General features: G+C 48.0%; 1 protein-coding gene across 2 annotated transcripts; it reads right to left on the minus strand.

The window, feature by feature from the left end:
* Positions 1-7: 7 nt before the first annotated feature.
* Positions 8-18,110, minus strand: LOC114869059 (short transient receptor potential channel 4-like). 2 transcript variants are annotated; one of them, XR_008696623.1, is made up of 16 exons: positions 17,435-18,110; positions 15,709-15,938; positions 15,081-15,299; positions 12,305-12,445; positions 11,962-12,138; positions 11,333-11,533; positions 6,704-7,049; positions 6,343-6,482; positions 6,062-6,262; positions 5,870-5,991; positions 5,464-5,659; positions 5,180-5,374; positions 4,815-4,856; positions 4,425-4,514; positions 388-4,137; positions 8-178 (listed from the first exon to the last, which is right to left on the minus strand). XR_008696623.1 is itself a non-coding variant. In XM_029172877.3 (15 exons), the coding sequence occupies exons 2-15, from the start codon at positions 15,865-15,867 to the stop codon at positions 3,454-3,456; spliced, it is 2,913 nt and encodes a 970-aa protein (XP_029028710.1). In that variant the 5' UTR covers positions 15,868-15,938; positions 17,435-18,110; the 3' UTR covers positions 8-3,453. The 2 variants fall into 2 exon arrangements, 1 of the variants encoding a protein (XP_029028710.1); XM_029172877.3 differs by having other exon boundaries at positions 8-4,137.
* Between the last annotated feature and the right edge of the window lie 1,314 nt (positions 18,111-19,424).

Below are 19,424 nucleotides of genomic sequence, written 5' to 3' on the forward strand. Positions count from 1 at the left end.
CGCACACCAAACCCTCTAACTTCCCTGCCTCCATCACGTCCCAGAGCACCGGGGACTCCCTGGCCCCCGTCGTTCACATGGCTCCACACCTCACAGTCACAACTTCTGCTCCCGTCTTTTCTTTTTTCATGTAAAAACACAACATCCCATGCGTTCACGGTTGCGGGCTCCATCACAGCTGTAAGATAGAAACGTTAGAAAAATCCTAGTAATTTATGTGCAGGCACAGAGGAGCAGACACCTCTGTTATGTGCCCTTGTGACAAATGGCAGCAGATTATGCAAATAAAATGACTGATTCATTCTTAATGTGCTATAAATCAAAAAGAGCCACCGCGATGATAGATTTACACTTTGTTTGACAGAAACCTTATTGGAATCTTATCACCTCTCCTCTGGGAGATCGCTCTCTGTTCATCACTTTTACGACGCGGTGTCATTACGTCCTCCATCCTCTCTTATCCCCTGAACCCGAACGTCTCCAAACTCCAAATCTCCATCATCCCTCAGCTCAGACTTCTCAGGTTCCAAGTCTTCCCCTACAGATGCCGCTCAGGTTCAAGCCAGATCTGATAAAGCTTAAAAAGGAAAATGAGTCAGGATGAGACAGACTGTCATGTACGGTCCTGACTTGCTTCCATTCAGGAGACACACGGGTCAGGATCTCTTTAGGTGAAACTGATTTGCTGAATTGAAAAATTAACCTTTTAGTTTATGCCAGCAGTGTGCAGCACTGTTTAAACTGGTGGGTCCACATTACATCACCGCAGATTTACTGCAGTGCTTTGAGGAGCGGAGTAATAAATCATGAAAATACAGTGTGCACAAAGTGAATAATGAGCCATTTGAAGCAAGTAAATGTTTGGACCAGCTGGTTCTGAACTCAGGTAACCTCCACAATGATCTCATGCATTTGAGGTGTCCCCGATTGAGCCTCCGCCCTCTGGCAGCAGAGGTAATATCTCCACCTTCTGTCAGCATCCCGAACAAAGCTTTGAGAGTTATTTCTGTACCTGCTTGCGCCAGGTTACAGGTGGTTACTCGTCGAAACAAGATTGGGAGACCAAGAATGCAGAGAAACTGGATGATGCAGTAACATCGCCCCCTAGTGGAGCGGACGTGTCAGTACAACCACATTTAGGAGAATCGTTTTTATTTGTATAGAGAGTCCATATACTTTAAATTAATACAAACTTGTACAAATGCCTCAAGTGAGATTTGACCCTTTATACTGTCTCTAATGAAATATTTAGCTTTTGACAGGACTGCCTATTAAAAATCACAAACCTCTACAACCACGTTTCAACATCTGTAACTCTCTCTGCATTATCTGCAGCAGGCAGATCGATCCTGACCCCAGAAGCCTCTCTGCGCAGCCTTTTGATCACAGTTTCATCATCGGCTGAATATTTCATCTCCCTCTTGCTCGGTCGCATGCTCAAATTAGAGACCACAGTGACGTAACAGAGGGAAGGAACAGATAAAATATCACAGAAAACATAACCACCATGACATGAACGGGATATGTTATTAAAAAGGTAACTGATTTTCTATATCTTTGCATGTTTGTACTTATATTTCTTCATCTGTTCTGCAGGAGGAGGGTTGTCACAGCTTTAATCTCTACAGGAGGAAAGAGAAGTGTTGCCATCAGTTGCACATATGCTCATAAAAGCTGAATGCAAAATAAACTGCTACTTTACACTCATCGTGACAAGCATAAAATCTAATGGAGGAACATTTTGGCTGTTAATCATGGAATTGTGGCTGGTAAATGAAGGAAACAACCTTTTTTTTGACCACTCACTGTCTCAGTGTAAGAGACTGTTACAGCCCCATCACACTGTTTTACATGCGAAGCTCATGCATCTGTCTGTTAAACTAAAAGGGCTGAAGGTCTTTAGTAAAAGCAATTTCTCGTCTGACAGTTAACCAAACCTTTATTGGGCCTGCGGATAATTTATTATGTGGACTCATTAATTTGCTTTAGAATAAAGTAGAAATGTAAAAATGTCTGATTACCTCTGGCCTGTACTTCATCCTCCTTCACGGGAGCCCACACTAAAAGCTCTGCACCATCACTTAAAATTTCGCCTCAGGAGTGGAGTCAACCTCTATCTTTGAAATAAGAAGTGGTTAAGCCAAGGTCATCACAGATTCCTGATTATTTCAACTTCCACGAGTGAGCCTGGTAAGTGTGATGTACTGTATCTAACATGTAACACTAGGATGCAGACATCATAAATGATGTTTTAAACATGTAAACATCTCGTGTGTCATTTATAGTTGTTACATGTTTTTTTTGCAAGCAGCAATATTGTTGGAGTTCAATCTTTTGAACGTGAGCCCTTATAATGAAGCGAGTACAAAAGAATGAAGGCGCTCTTTCTGTCACCGCTGAACCGTGTTTTCCATTCGATTTCCAACACAGTGGCTGCAATTTGCACCCGACAAAAAAAACAAAACAAAAAAAGACCAAGTAGAAAACAGTTTTTTTAGGTTTATATTTTAATGATTTCTGATGTTTTCATATCTAAAACACCATTCGTTCAAACTACCATGACATCTAAAAGGTACCAGTGGAAAAACAGCAGATCTGATTTAAACTGGTATATTTTCCGTAGGAGTGATAAACTGTGAATAATATCTTGCTTTAAATGCTAATAAGCAGAGTTCATAGTGAACATATCCTGTTCTCCTTCCTCTGACTGCTGGCCACGCTCTGCCTGGCAGCTGGGAGAACACCGGTCACGAAGCGCCGCCATCCTCTCCAGCCTGATAAGAGGCATCAGCAGCCCCACGTTTTTTGTTAGGTTTTTTTTTTGCATAGAAAAACACTGACAGAGTCGTTCTTGCATGATCGGGGCTCGACACGTCTTTGAGATACGCTGCGACGCCAGTATAAAGTGTAAAGTGCTGAGACGAACAGCATAAGGCAGAGAATCGAGTCTAGTACGAAACACAGCTATTGCTCCAGCGAGACGAGAATGAGGACGAGGATGAAGATGAGGATGAAGATGACGATGAGGATGAGGACGAGGATGAGAATGAAGATGAGGATGAGGAGGGCAGAAGTGGTGCAGGGAGGAAGAAGAGGTAGAGAGACGCCGACGCGGAGAAGAATTGAAAAAGAAGGTCAATGACAGACACGACTTTAACAGAGAAGACGCCATCAGTTCTGGGAAACAGTTATTTCCAAACGTCTCGAGGAAAGAACTTACTGTATGTGACATGACTTCACCCTAAAGTCTAATTTCTGTACCTATAGCTGTACACTAAAACACTGAAAGGCCTCCCTGAGTCTCCACAGATCAAAGCTGATCGCATGACAGTGACGGATGGAAAAGTTAAGACTCGTTGCAAAACAAACGGAACACACGTGATGCTGAAGGGACATTCGGGCCGTGACGCTCGCGCTGATTGTCGGTCTCCGAGTCTTTACCGTCGTCTCGTCTCAGGCCTCGTCGCCGCGTGACTCTGACGACCCCTCTCCAGCCCCCGCGTCGCCGCACGCCGGCTCTGACTCCTCCCTCCGTCCGTCCTCTGAGCCGGCGCCGCCGTTTCGGACCTCGTGCTTCTCGCCGGCCGCCTCTTCGGCAGCAGCTTCCTCCGTCCTTCCTTCCTTGGATGCGGCTTTTCCCTCCTCGCCTCCAGCTGCAGGACCTACGTCCTGCTCCTCTGCGTCCGACTCCCCGGCCACCTCTGACAGAGAGTACATCTTCCTGGGAACCTCCCCCGCGTCCGATGCGGCTTCGCTGCCGCTCCAGTGGCGCTTTTGGAACAAGCCGAAGTCAGAGATGTCTTTGGGGAAGCTCCTCCTGCGGCTCGGCTTCTCGCCCGGGCGCTCGTCGGACACCAGGGACCAGACCCCGTTGGGGAGGCCGTTGGGGGCCTCGGGGGGTCTGGGCGACGCTGTGGAGCTGCACTGCTTGATGATGGAGGCGGCGATCTTGAAGCGGTTGAGTTTGCCCTTCACCTGGCTGCTTTGGGGGCAGGGGGAAACCTTGAGCGAGGAGTTGGGGTACGCCAGGCTGGACTCCACCGAGCCGCTGCTGGTTTTGGCTGCCTGTAGAGACTTCCCCGTCTTCATCATGCCCATCACCTCGTAGCGAAAGCTGGAGATGTCTTGTTTCAGCTCCTGCAGCAGCAACGCACGGAGTCAGTACATTAACTAATGAATGTTACTATTACAGCCAATTGTTGCAGAGTATTGATTGAATTTCAGCTCAGTCGATACTAAGTGGATAACAGCTCATTTATAACAAATGATTAAGCAAATTCTTCTTTTAAAAAAGCACATTTTAATCCAATAGGTTTTAAGGCAATTACCTGTAAGATTAATACCAAGGTTTACAAATACACCACATATAGAATACAAATTCTGGCAGCTTTATGTGAATTTAGCAGCTATTTAATGTGCTGTACCTTGAAGTTATCTTCAGTCAGGCCTTCCTCCGTCTTGGCGTCTCTGATCATGGCGGCCACATAACGTTTCACCAAATTCCTCAAAACCTCCTACAACAGTGAAGTAATAAATGTCTTTGAAGACAATCACATCCTCTAATAATTAAACAGTGCTGTGCAAAGTGTCAGTCAAAGTCGTGGAGGAAAACACATTTTTAGCTCCTTCTTTGAAACTCATACAACCCCTGCAGATACAGACAAACGGACCGTCTAACCGGGTGCAGCTGCCTATTATTACTGTGAGACGCGACTATTGACGGATTTGAGCTGAACATGTAGAATGTGTCATCTGACAGACCCACGCGTGCACACATCTGCGCCAGGCAGCGCTTCCCAAGGCACTGCGCTCACCTGATACTGATGGTTTATCCTCACGTTCTCTGCTGCTCGTCTCTGCAGACACCAGAGAGAGAGAGAGAGAGAGAGAGAGAGAGAGAAAGAGAGAGAGAGAGAGGGGGGAGTTAAAATGACACTGAGATCAGAAGAGTATCACAAATTTGCATTAACTTGTCTGCGAGTCTCATGGCCCCAGATAGCTGCAGCACGCAGCGAGGGCTCCTGCTCTAAAATTAGATTTAAATCGTCTCTGCAATAGATGAAGCCTTCTTCGGAGGCAAAAAGAAATTAATGGCGACATATTAAGAAAAAGCTCCTTCTGAAAACAAAGCAAACCCCTTCTTCTGCTGCTTTAAAACTTGTACATATGTAATCCTTACCCCGAGCGTGCCAAAGCTTTCCGGGCGCTTGGAACTCGTCCTCTTGCACACCTGCCTCTTAATCCAACACAGCAGGTACCAGAAGGACTTGGGGCTGGGGACGATGTTGAACGGCGCCGGCAGAGTGGCCCCTTCTTCAAAGTAACTCATCCACAGCTTGGTCCTGGCAAACTTCCACTCAATGTCTGCATGATCCTGAAATCAAGATTAGGACACGTTAGGAAGAGGCGCTGTGCTGCGTCACCTGTTCCCCGGTCGGCCCCGTAGGTCCCGTCGGCGCTCACAGCGATGTGCTGATAGGAGTTGTTCATCATGGCTATGAGCATGTTGAGCAGCACCACCAGTGAGATGATGTTGTAGGTGCCGAACATGGTGGCGCCCACGAACTCGGTGAACTGGTGGTCCGCATCCACGTTGGTCACGTACAGGCTGATCAGGCCAAAGATGGACCAAAAGAGCGACTGCAGGGTCTCGAACAACCTGGAAAAGACAAATGTGACACAGGTAAATATTATGCGCTGTCATTTTGGCTCCCGGACTAAAAAACCTCTTGAGGGATTTTTCACATTTCGCTTCCAGTCACACTCAAACCCACAGACTCACACGTCTCTCTTTCTTTGCCACTTGCTTTCGCGGCATCGCACGTTCTGCGCGACGCGCGCCAGCAACCTTAGATTCGCATCAACTCACGTGGAGAAAGCGTTATTCTGCTCCACACATCGGATGCCCTTGCACTTCCCCCTTTCGTCCGCAGCCTTGGTCTCGTAGTAAAAGTACAGCTGGTTGAGCCCGTTGGCAAAAGCCAACAGGACCTGGAGGACAAAAGACGCGTTAGTGAAGACGCCATAGGGGCAGGATGCTGTCAGACGCCCGCGTGTTCACCAGGCAGTAGATGAAGAGGAACTTCAGGATGTCCAGCAGCATCCTTCCAAGAGAGATCTGCAGCGGCCCCAGATGAGAGTTGGCCGTGAAGAGCGAGATCAGGCGCAAGGAGCTGAAGATGTTGGCTATGGCAAACACGGCCTCGGCCACGAGCGTCGGGTGCCACATCTCCCACTGGTTCCTGGGTTTATTGCCACTGTACTGAACACGGAGAAGCACAGAACAGACCTGTGGGTGCGGCAGCATGGAAACCGGAAGCAGAGCCGGTACCAGTTCCTCACCTTCGTATAGGCTACGATCTTGAGGGAGATGGTGGCCAGGTATAAGGAGTTCATGACGAAGTCCATCAGGTTCCACCAGTCATGGATGTAGTCTTGGAAACCACCGTCCCACATCTGCTTGATCTCTGCCCAGATGAATCCTACAAAAGAGAGACTTCAGAGTTATTCTGGGCATCTCGGGCTGTGGAACTGAAGTCCCACTCGTTCTCTCGTTGAATTAGATAACAAGCAAGCGACTATGGACAAACTTCAAAAGCTGCTCCACTGTTCCCGTCAAGTAGTCACGGCGTTATTTTCGTCCATGACGACGCCCGGTTACGACACCACTCGACTGCCCCCTGTCACCACGGCTTTCACTCACCCAGCACCCAGGGCAGGATCATCCACTCCACAGTGGTCGGCGCAGGGCCCTGCCTGTCCTGTCTGCCCTGCTCGGTGGTGACGATGTGCTGGGAGGCGAGGAGCAGCAGGAATAGAAAGGTCAGGTATGATGCAGTGTGGCAGATGAACTTGATGAAGGGCTTGCGGATGAAGAGGCCGTAGCGGCTCTTCGGCGCCGTGAGGTAGCACACGGCGAACAGAGGGTAGAGGAGGCCGATGAAGACGCAGGTGACGAACTTCCCCGCCCAGTGCCGCCGCCTCCAGCCGGGGAACTCGTCGTACCAGCGGGACGCCAGGAGCTGCTGGCAGTTGGGCTGAGCCACGAACTTGGGGAGAAGACGAGAGGAAGAGGAGCAATCGCATTAAAACGGCTCATACATTAAGCTCAGGTGTGATCGCCTGCTGGGAAACATCACCCTCACGCTGATTAGACATGGTGGTCCAGACAGAACATGAAGCCCCAGCGGACAAAAGCCAGAATTAGAAGTTCTGGCTTTGAGCAGGCGGCGCAAAGGGAAGAGTAGTTACAAAATCACTGGTCTTCACTGCAAAGCTTTAGTGTTTTAGAACAAACCTTTTTGCTTTAAGATTCATGTTTTGTGATTGAAGAGGTTTTCTTGGAAAAAATTGTGTAAAATAATTTGTTATTTTCTCCTGCTTACAAAGAACATGTATGCTAAATATATTTTTATTATTATGACTATTATGTAGCTATGATGTGTGGCCTCAGCCCAGCTGGTAATTTACAGACGCGCTCTGCTTGTATAAATGACTCTAACAGACACAGACACACGGGATGCTGTGAGAGATCACGTCGAGCCCCTACATCAGAGTCATAGTGTCGGCCGGCACCGGTGGGTGCCAATTCACCAACTCTGCAGCCTCGTTACCATGGGAACCGCAGATCCCTATCTGCATCAGGGTCTAGAATGTCTCACATTTCCATACTTGAAATACAGTGTTATCAAAACAACTGGGCAAAAATGCAAAGGGGGGCAATTTAAGGACAGATACAGGAATACCTTCTATATAATAATAATAATAATAATAATAATAATAATAATAATAATAATAATAATAATAATAATAATAATAATAATAATAATAATAATAATAATAATAATAATATGGCTTTAGCATCCAACATATACTAATAGAGAATGGAGGAGGAAGTGGGAAAAGTCCCTGTGGGTTTTCTATTTTCATACGTCTGCTGTGGCCTCATTAAGTTGGAAGCAGACTCATGTGCACAGTCTAAGTCCTGTAATGATCTTGTTTTAGATTCGGCAGCAGCTATAGATAGAACGGTTCTGTCTATTTATAGCACGCTTTGATCAGTTTGTCACATCTCTTCCGTCAGACGTATTTGAAAACGTCCACACAAATAATTCATTTCCTGCTTGCACCCATTACAGCTTGTCAGCTGCATTATTCCTTATTAATGACAGTTAACAAGTGGTACTTGAGCCTCCTGATGTCTTTCTTTAATCACTGTCATAAATTAAATGCTGACAGTGACACTAATGAGCTCTCAAATTACAGTAATTAACACTGTAATTAGGAAATGCATCCATGCTAATACACTCGTCCAAAGTTTTAATAAGTCATGACTTCATATAAACTTTCAGCACCAGGAGAAGCCGAAATGGGATCATTTGCTGGGCTCATTTCCTTTGTTGATTATTCAGTTCCATTCATTATACAAAAAGTTTTTCTGGGGATGAAGTCACGTCACACACTTGTGCTGCGCCGCCCTTGGTTCGTCTGTCACACTCACTGGCCAAACTCAGCTGCAGCAAAGTGTCACACCTGCCACAGGTGTCTGGTGGAAGCAGCTCAACGGACTCGCTCCAGGTCCAGAAGACGCCGGGAAAGTGAAAACCCGTGTGCGAACGGACAACTGCGAATGTTTTCCAGCACCGTGAAGACACGCTCCCCTGCAGCTGAACCAAAATAAAGCAGGTGGCGTCCAATTTCTCAGACACAGCGAGGAGCACAACGGCGGCTGATGTGAGTGGATGTGGACCGGGTGACGAGCGTGGTCGGAATGCACATCGCTGGCCGTGAAATCTGCCGCAGCCGCTCGTCCAGTTTGGGGGTCACAGCTCAGAGCCTTCTGATTATGGCGAGGGGCCACCGATGCCTTCACCCTACACATCTCTGCACTTAGTGCAGGGTGGTCAGAGCCTGCTCTCCTCCTCCAGACATCTGGATGCTGAAGGTTATATGTTTTACTGCAACGTGTCCCTGAAGCACATTTAAGCAAATTCTGTATCTTATTCACTTGTTTTAAGGAAATGAAAATGTGAAGAACATCAGCGATGGACCGGGGACGAATACGTGTGATTTACTGAACCCACTGGGCGTTAATGAGCCGTCACAACTCAGTAGTTAGTTTCCAATTCCATCTAAATTTAATTGGAACATTAAAACGTCTTAAAATAATCAATTGCAGTTTTTATGAGATTTCACAAGGGGGCAACATCAAACTACAGCATGTGAAATTGACAGATTTCCCTTGGCACTTCTGAAAACGGGAATGTTATAGAGATCGTCAGATTTCACTCACACTGTGATTCTTCAGCTTTCTCACATGCATTTGCCAACTGTGTCAGTACAAATGAAAGTGGTGCACTGTTGAAGCCCTCAGGGAGGCAAAGCGGATAATCAACACTTTAATGTCTATGTGTTATGGATCATATTTATCTGATTTGGCCACCTGCGGCATCGCAGTACAGCCGGCTCTGTATTTTGCAGCTCTTTAGACCAGAGGCCTGGGGATCTGTCTCATCAGAAAGCCTGGGACCAAAGCTGGAACACAGACACCAGATAAACAGGAAAATACAATCCAGCGAGCGCATACTATACAGTGAATACGTACAGAGGACAGATTCCTGCATTTTGTTCAAATGAGGGTCCAGAACAGGTTTCCTATGACTCACTGGAGCGACTTTATAAAAAAGAAATCACACATCGAGGCTGGATGGCACGCCAATTATAAAAGCCCGAGTGTTTGTGTGAAAAATTGCTAAAAGAGATAAGTGGCGATCACATCACAGAGAAAATGCTCTGAACATAATAGCTGCTCTCAAAAAAAGAAACACTGTGAAATGAGCCTTTCCAGTTCAACTAAGTGTCACTTAACCCTCGGAGTCAAAACCCCATCTGGCTTAAAGATCATGCTTCACAGCCAAAAGAAACACCTGTATCTACATCTGTGTGTGTGTGTTTGTGTGTGTGTGTGTGTGTGTGTGTGTGTGTGTGTGTGTGTGTGTGTGTGTGTGTGTGTGTGTGTGTGTGTGTGTGTGTGTGTGGCCATGTCCAATTACACCACACGGATGTCATTTGTGTCATTTCTCCGTTCTCAGGAGACTGTGATAGAAAATGTCATGGAGCCAGTGCTTCACTCAGCTAAAGTGCAGATCTACTGCGAGAGTCCTATTTGAATAAAAAAGGAATCCTGCTGTCTGCTCTATTCCACACATTTCATCTCTTTCATCAATGTCTTTTTTCTTCTGGTAAACAAATAGTCCATTAAATATAACTGTGTTGGTCTGTAAGTGTGTTTTTTCTAAGTTTGTATTTATGTACATGTACAGTAGCAGAAAAGTGCCTGATTGTTAGAGCGAAATGGAAACTAAACTGGAAACAGGTACAGTAAAATAGAGTCAAAAGCTTTTGCTGCAGTGGCGGGTTTTTGATTTGTTTCCTTCCGAAGCGATGAGCGCTTACAGATTGAAAAGACAGCGACCTGCCTACGTAGGTGTGACATTTGCGAATCTGAAAAGGGCAGACGGGCGGATTATTAAGCACATCATGAGACACTGTCCTCCATCAACGTCCCAGTACAATCGAAGGCTGTTATAAATAGGATGCAGGTGAAGCGCATTTTGGGACATCACTTATAATGAAAACACTTTTGGAGAGGGGAGATGTGAGGAGGAGGAGGAGGAGGAGGAGGAAGAGGAGGAGGGGGGGCAGAGGGAGATTTACTGCCAAACACCTGCGAGGTTGCTTAAGCTGGCCGGGGGCTGTCCATCACCATGTCCACCTGTCCACCTGCTCTGCTCCCAATTGGCCTTTTGTGACTGGACATGCTTATCTGCCAAGGCGCGTCTCCATTTGCAGCCACTGGAAACGGCGGCATCCCAAATGCAGACCCCTCCAGACGCAGAGCTGCTGCGGCAACCAGAGGGAGCTCAGAGCGAAACGCAGCCAAACAAAGCGGCCGCTGGGTCCCTATTAAACGTTACCTTCGTTTGTCTGCTGTCGTATTTCTCAAAAGCTTCAAATAATATATAAAACACCTATAGAGCCTGAACGACACCTGAAATCTACTGAACAGCACAAAGGGTCCTGATGCTAATCCAACATCATTACAGGAGCTCACGCTGGTTGTCAGTGACACCTGTGAGAAGACAAAGTATTGGCTGGGAGCGACAACCGCTTGGCAGACTTCCCCCGACAGCATGCAGCGAACGCAGCCCCGAGCATGCGGCACTGAAATCCAACAGCCAGCTGCACAGTAGGCCATGTTTCAATGTTTCCAATGTTACAAGGAGGACATCTGAAGATGTTCTATGACGACTGTGCCGCCGTTGACGCTCACCTCTTTTTGGTGGTACTTGATCGCGAGTTTGAGTCTCGCCAGGTCGTTGATGCCGTCCTCGTCCAACAGGTTGATGTCGTCTCTGTAGTTGAGGATCATCTCCAGCTCTCTGGAGCTCCGCGTCTGGTCCAGGAGGTCCTTGGCAAACTGTTTACACTGCTGCGACAGCTCCTCGTACTCGGACTTGAACTCGTTCTCCACCTGGAGAACGAGAGGGCAAAGGTCAGAAAAAGAGCTGCTTCTAGTTCAAATGAATCAGTCACTAATCAAACACACCACTTCCAGAAAATATTGTTTTTCAGGTGCACAGGTGCAAACAAAATTATTCTTTCATTGGTTATTTATCTTTACTAAAAGCGTCAGTGATCTGTTTATTAATATTTAAGCTAGAGATTCCCTTGAATTTATGATAATTACAGTAACTGATTAAAAAGAAAGGAATTACTGTTAATGTTAAAAGCTGAGCCCGGTGTATTCTGGCATTTACCAAAGCCAATTAGTATTAATGAATTATTAACAAGTTTGTTTTCTTAACTGAGGCCACATAGTGCATCATTAAAGGCCAATTAACGGTTAATTAATGCGACCTAAAGCGTTAACATCCGATCCTGAAGCTCCGCGCCGCTGACCTTGCTGAGCTCCTGCAGCTCCCAGCTGAGCCGGAACGCGGTGAGGAAGGGGTCCTCGCTGGAGAGCGCGATCAGCGACGGACTCGACAGCGCCCTGTAGATGTTGAGGCGCGAGCGCGAGTGCCGCAGGCTGTCCACGTCGGAGCTGGACACGCACTCCACACAGTTGCAGCGCACCTGCAGCATCAAACAGAGCGCCGGCGTGCGGCGGCCTAATGAGGCCTTTGATAACAGCCCAACAGAGGTTTCTGCTGGGAAAAAAATGCTTCATCCTGCTAATGAATTGGAATGATTTTTTTTTAGTAACAAATAAAAACGTAACAGCAGCGTATGCTCCTCCCACCTCGTGCGGCTGTGGCATTGAGACGCCCTTCTGCACCAGCAGCTTGATGATCTCATAGTTGTTGGTGTGCGCGGCCAGGATGATCGGAGTGATGTCGGGGGTGAAGTCGGAGAACTGCTTGTCCAGTAGGATGGGAGGAACCTTTGAGGGGAGAGCGAAGAGCTTCATCACGTTGGATAACTCTACATTAACTATTTATAGGCGTCCTCTCGACTGATAGATTTAACCGACACGCTCGTAGTGGAAGTAATTGGTTTGCTCCAACACTGAGCTTGAAAGGTCTTCCCGTCACCCCCGAGTTCAAAGGGTCCAGAAAGCAGATGCCACGAGGCAGAAGTGAAAACCACAGAGTAAACGGCATCCAGTCAACCGGCATCAGGACCTCTTGAAGGTCACGTGCCCCAGCGTCAGTCCTTCACGCACGGCAGAGGGGATCATTATGTTCCGATAGAACCTCATTTCACCTAACTCTCTTATCGCCCACTCCAGCTAAGCCGCTCTGCCATTCAGGGTGAATACGAGGCCGTGGGCTCCAGAGGAGTGAGCCGGTCCTTTCACTTCTTTTAATTGAAAGCCTGTTATCTGATTCAGCGGGGAGGGAGACAGAGAGAATATGCATAGATGACCGGAGGATAAACACACGTCTGAAGGCGTGTTTTCAGCCGTGTGACATCGGGACCGACGCGTGACCGACGGGCGGAAAAAAAGCCTGAGACGCGACGACTGCACGCGCTTCCACACAGACGACACAGAGGCTCGTTAACTCTGATGATGCAATGGAAAGACTGACTGGCGCGGGATCTGCAGACACATCTAAGGGGAAGACATTAGCCAAAAGGAAACGGCGGCTGACAGCGAACATCTGACAGTGATGCTAATGTGTCGCTTCGACGCGCAGCAAAAACAGAGGAGCAACTAGTGTGAAGCTCATCTGGCTGACAACTACGGAAAAGTCACTGAATCTTTAGATGATGGAACCGGAATTATCAATAGGACGTCAGTGGATTTGGCAGAGACACAACCGCTAACCGCTAACATGAACTGCTTGTGTTCTCACACTGCACGGAGACGTGGTCAGGTTTCACAGACGCTGATCTAATAAGCTATAGCCTCCATCCCCCACGTGGGAGGAGGAGGGACATCAAATGATGCACATCAAACGGCCTTGGCGCGAGCCCGAGCGCGGGGCAGCAAGATGCTGCTGCTGGATGTGAAGTTATGAGAATGGCCGAGAAAAGACGCAGAATTAGAGCAAATGTGTTGCTCTTATTGGAGCCCGGCGTCAGCGTTAGCATCGTTAGCATCTGTGAGGCTTCGCAGCGCGCCACGAGCGAGGCCGCGCAGAAGCGGCTCGAGCCTCCAAGTGGCTGCAAAGCGGCGCTCTTTACATCGTGTTCCGTGTTTCCACGTGGGAGGAAGCGGGAGTTCCCTTACATAACGGGAGCGTCTGCATTGTAGGCTGCACGGCGAACTCAAAGCGAAGCCGCAAAAAGCGGCCAAAGGGCCTTTGAGCCGCAGCTCCGACACATGGCGCTGTTGGAGACGCTGACATCCTCAGCGGAAAACAAATAAGCCGCGGCGGTCGCGGCGTCGTTAGAAACGGAAAGAGGAATGCCGACAATCAGCAACGCACGGAATGAATCCGCTTATAAATAAAAGCGACGCCAGCGAACGCTTTCCCGTGACAGCCTTTTAATGTAATCAATGAGCGTCTCCCGCAGAGGTTTTAGGAAAGCTACTGATCTATTTCTATTTGCTCGAGATGGGAGGACGCAGCGTCATGAAGCCCAAGAGGAAATGTAGCAACACTGATCTCACGATTATGTTTTTTCTTTCATTTGCCCCCCTTTTCAAATGAAAAAGGGGGGTGCCTTTATGGTTTATGGTGTGTTAGTGCTGATGGGGCCAGGATCGAAGGGACTAATGTGAGGTCTGAACATGCAGAAGCACCAAATATAAAAGAAAAGCTTCTCCTTGAGAGGAGAGTTAAATAGGGCACCACTCTGCAATTAATTACTGTATTTGTTCATGATTACAGTAATTAAAGATCTAACGACGCTCTCCAAAAACTCTCAATCCTTAGAAGACCCTAAAATATCAGTGCACTCCAACTTTGTATGAAATATGCAGCACATCATCGTTCCTCTCAGTGAACGTACTCATTAAGTCTCTTTTGTAAGATCCGCCGCTTTTTTTTCCCGTTCTCGCGCGGAGACAGTGTTTCGAGGTGTCAGCTTTTGTTGTTGCCAACAATACTGGGTCAATTATATTGGATGGCGTAAAAGGCCTGGGGCACATTCATGCCGCTCATGAGCCACACAATGACGCTGCCGGAGCCAGATCCCACCTGTGCATCCGCACCGCGCACGCCGTCACATGGGATGTGGTCCCAAACATGAGCCCTGCTGCACCCCCCCCCTCACCTTGGAATTTGGAAATAAAATATTTAGACGATTCTGCTGCAACGCTCGCGCGTCGAACCTGCAGAAAACCCAGCAGGTTGCAACAGAAGCTCTGCTACTGTGGGGGCTGTGAGCACAGGACACCGGCCTTCACGCGCACATTCAGTGAAGACAGCAGACTCATCACAAAGCTGACACAAGTCTCTGATGAACGGGCAACAAGTCCGGCGCGTGAGCTCCGCCATTCGCGGCTCGCGGCGTCTCCACATGGTCACAGGTGGGATCTGACGTTTTTATTCTGTGGATCCGCACCGCGCACGCCGTCACATGGGATGTGGTCCCAAACATGAGCCCTGCTGCACCCCCCCCCTCACCTGCATGCCACCGCTGGGCTTCTTGTGATTCAGCAGCAGCTCCACGGCTCCCACCACTTCCTTGCGGATCGCGTGCAGCAGGGCGTCGCCGACGTAGACGTTGAAGCTCAGCAGGAGCTCGATGATTTCCAGGTTCTCGTTCTCGATGGCAATCAGCAGCGCCGTGCGGCCGAGCGGGTCGATGCAGTTGATGTTGATCTTAAAGTAGATCTCGGCCTCCTGACAAAACAAGGTTGTGATTGAAAGCAAGCGAGTAGTAGTTGATTTCTGATTGATTTTCTGATTGATTCTGTTCGTCAGACTGAAGTCTTTTCTAAGCTGTTCCTCATTTTGCTTTTGTTTTACAACTAATAAACGGTGCAATGATTTATTTTACTGTGATAGTGATATTTTGGCCTCATATTCCACTAGACAGCTGGTCTTAAGCAGCATTTCTCCTCCACTCTAGATGCTGGTGGAGGCGAGTAGAGGATCACCGTGGCTAAATGTGTTCCCCATAAATCCTCTCATCTTTTTCCAAATCAATCCAATTAGATGGAGGATTTCATGTCCACATCAATGCATCCATAATTTAGTTTCTAAATCTATTTCCTAATCATATTATTCCTCATTTTATATCTGCACACACCTCCAGGGCCTGTTTGACACTGGCATAGTCCCCCTTCTCCACCGCTCCGAGGTAGGTCTTCTCCAGGGGCGACAGCTCCGACTCAGCCCGCACAATTCTCAGCGGGATGCGGTCCCGGTACGAGGAGCTGTCAGTCCGCCGGTAGTACAGCTGTGACATCTCCCCGGGCTTCAGCTCACCAGCACCCTGCTGACGCTGCTCCAGCTGCAGCCCGACTGCAGAAGTCCACGCTGGAGGGGACAGGCACAAACGGCTTCCTGTGATTCGTCTCTCTGCTGCTGCCTCAGTTTGCACGTCTCGCAGTGTTTGCACAAGCGAGTGCGGTTTTAAAACGTCTGGCTGAGAAATAGCTTCACTTAATGTCATTAGTGACGACTGGGAAGTGAGTGGCAGTTAGCGTTACAGCTTCTTGAGACCACACCTGGACATAAACACTACTTTCTAAGATAAGGTGACGTTCAGTCATCCTCAAAGGCCTATTGTATAAAACACTGCAATAATAAAACACTGAGCAGACGCTTGCGTGTCACATGTTGACTTTAAAAGTGACACAGTGCAAAAATAAACTCTTCTGCTTGGATGACATCGCACCCCTTTAACACCACAGGGAGACAGTGAGCAGAGTGAGAGGCAACAAAAGGTGAGGAATGAAAAACAGTAACGAGATAAGGCGGAAATGTTTACACGTCCGTGTTCATAAAAACAGACCAGTCGACGTAGCTGGTGCTTAATGGGCCCGTCTCACTCGCCAGCGTCTCAGGGTAACTCATTAGTGGTGTGCGTGTCTCTATCCAGTAAATAACGAGCAGATTACCATACTCAGCTAATTGGTTTAAAGGAGGAAGGAAAACAGCTCATTCCTTTAAAAAGACCTTTTAAACTGTGTGCTGTGCCTTTTTAGCTTAGTGTTAGCTTAGCATCAAAATAAAAAGCTTCCTGGCTCTGAGAAATAGAAACTAAACCCTGTGTAAAGTTGCTGCTTATCGGTTTCATTGAAATAAAACATGTAAACACAAAAAGACACATTTAAACATCATCAATTAGAGTCAAGACTATTTGAAAAGACACTTTGTGGAGCTAAGATTCACCGCTCTGCGTGTGACGTCACCTTTGACCTGCAGCATCTCCTGTAAAAATATTGCTTCACTCTGGAGTTTAAGGCCTGAGTGTGAATGTGGATGCTGAAACACACACACACACACACACACACACACACACACACACACACACACACACACACACACACACACACACAGGCCAGTTGTGCAGTGGGCTGTTTGGCAGCTGCTGCCTCGAATCTGTACGATTTGGAAATAAAATATTTAGACGATTCTGCTGCAACGCTCGCGCGTCGAACCTGCAGAAAACCCAGCAGGTTGCAACAGAAGCTCTGCTACTGTGGGGGCTGTGAGCACAGGACACCGGCCTTCACGCGCACATTCAGTGAAGACAGCAGACTCATCACAAAGCTGACACAAGTCTCTGATGAACGGGCAACAAGTCCGGCGCGTGAGCTCCGCCATTCGCGGCTCGCGGCGTCTCCACATGGTCACAGGTGGGATCTGACGTTTTTATTCTGCGTGTGTGGGAGAAATGTTCCGGGGAATAGCGCGGATAAAAATAGAAACGGCTGTGAAAATAGCAGAGCACCCGTCTTTATACCTGCGGGATCTCTGTCAGCTGCTGCGTTGTCTTCAGGAAAATAGGAGAATATTCGCTTACTAACCTTTGAGTTGCTGAACATCGGAACTTCGCTCGGGGAGATCACTTTTCTTCCACTAGTAAATATCCCAGGAGCTTGAAAACACAACCAGACCAGACGTGTAGCGCTGTAAAAATAATTCCCATCAACTTCTTGAATTGCGCATCCGCCGAGCGTGAAAGCGTGAGTGGTGTGAATCTACACGAGGACCGCGCTCGTTCGATCCCAGTCCGTCTTTCTGCCGGGTTTTAGTCTAGTCTGCATTCTGCTCCCTCGGTTCTGGAGACTTTACAGTACTCCCACTGTACATCCAGATTCGGTGTGCTCGGATCACGACTTCCATCCGGTCTTATTTGGGGAAAAAACGCAGCCTGGCGCGCGCCGCATTCAGCTCGTCAACGCATCCCGGAGACCAAAACGAGCGACGGGCAAGTTTCCGCGGGGGATTTCGCCCGGTTCCGCGTCGCGTCCAGACCCCCCGGGGTCCGTTTCCACCGATGCCCCCGTCTAATCGACTTACCCACCTGTTGGGGGTGATCTGCGGGAACGGAGCGCCTCCAGGAATAAAGCCGGAGCACAGATGTCTGGCAGGCGGTCTGCGGAGCGCCGCTGCAGATCGCTCGTGCGCACTTGGAGACGCATTGAACATTGTGGCACCGCAAAGGGGAGAAATCCTAAGAATCAACTCAGCCGGAAACCAGCCTCTCTCCAAACTAATGAACATCGACATTTACCATAATGACGCCAGCCCAGTTTCTGTTCACCTTCTTTGGTTTCAACAACATAAACACAAACAACATTTGAAGGCGATTTGAACAGGAAGTGGAATTACCTTGGGCATTTCTAAAAACAATCCACACAAACCAGCGTGAAATATCATACTTTTATTTGGTCTTGATGACATACAGTAAAAGGAACACGAGAGCAAAGCAGCATCTACTGGATTCCTACATCAGTGCTCCTTCAGTGCTGCGGTACAATATGGGGCTTCTCTCTAATATTATTGGAGACATGTCACAAGTGCACCACTAATTCTCCCAACAGCTTATCAGCTCCACAAACAGATGCCAGCATCACTCCCCGTTTGACTGAGTCGTGAATCTGTCCACGCTTCAATGTCCACTCACATGACCAGCATTGTTTGTGTGGACTGGACAATGTGGTGTTTTTTTATTTTTTTTTTTTATAGCCTGGTCTTTCTTGCTTGGACGTAATGAAGAGCTGTGCTATTTCCGCTTTACGATCAGATACTAAATACCGTAGAGTCAGTTTTGGTTTGAGCCAAACTCTAAAAAGAACGTCTTCTTGCCTCTTGAGACATTTCTTAATTAAAAATAATCTGGTGCTGCTAATTCATAATGTTCTGTATGGAGTCAAATGAAACGTCTGCACCCGTGAGATAACAGGGCTCCGTGAAACCCAGCCTGAATTCCACATGGAGACAGAACCTGACCTCTCAAGTCTGTCTCTCTAATTTCTGACTCCAAATGAACGGACAAACAGCGTGGAGTGCCTTCGTAAGGTACTAGACCACGGTTATTGATTTGCAGTGACCCTTCTCTCTGAGGGTTAACGTGGAGCTGCGGTGCTGGCAAACGGCCCCACGCAGCACATTGTGTCTGTAAAGACCCCGGTGCCGCTCCGACTGAGCCAGACATGCACCCGATGGCTTGACCGTGCCACTTATCCAGATCTTTGTGGACCGGTGCCTTTGGTTGTGGGCCGCACAACTCTCCGATGTGCACTCATCTCTGTAATGAGGTGTTTACGCACCGCAACTCTACTGTGTAATTATCGACAGCCTCCTCTCGCTGACACAGTCGGATCACGTCCTGCACCGACAATCGCAGTCAGCTGACGAGGAGTTACGCTCGTATTCACAGCATCGCAGTTCTTAAATGTGGGACGACTATTTCCTATTTGCTGATGTTTTTTCCATAAATCTAAAGAAGATCTTACTCCTGGAGCTCCTGCCGTCGCTGCCCCATTTTCCATTATTTTCCAAATCCCGACT

This window comes from Betta splendens, chromosome 14, assembly GCF_900634795.4.
Source record: "Betta splendens chromosome 14, fBetSpl5.4, whole genome shotgun sequence".
Lineage (NCBI taxonomy): Eukaryota > Metazoa > Chordata > Actinopteri > Anabantiformes > Osphronemidae > Betta > Betta splendens.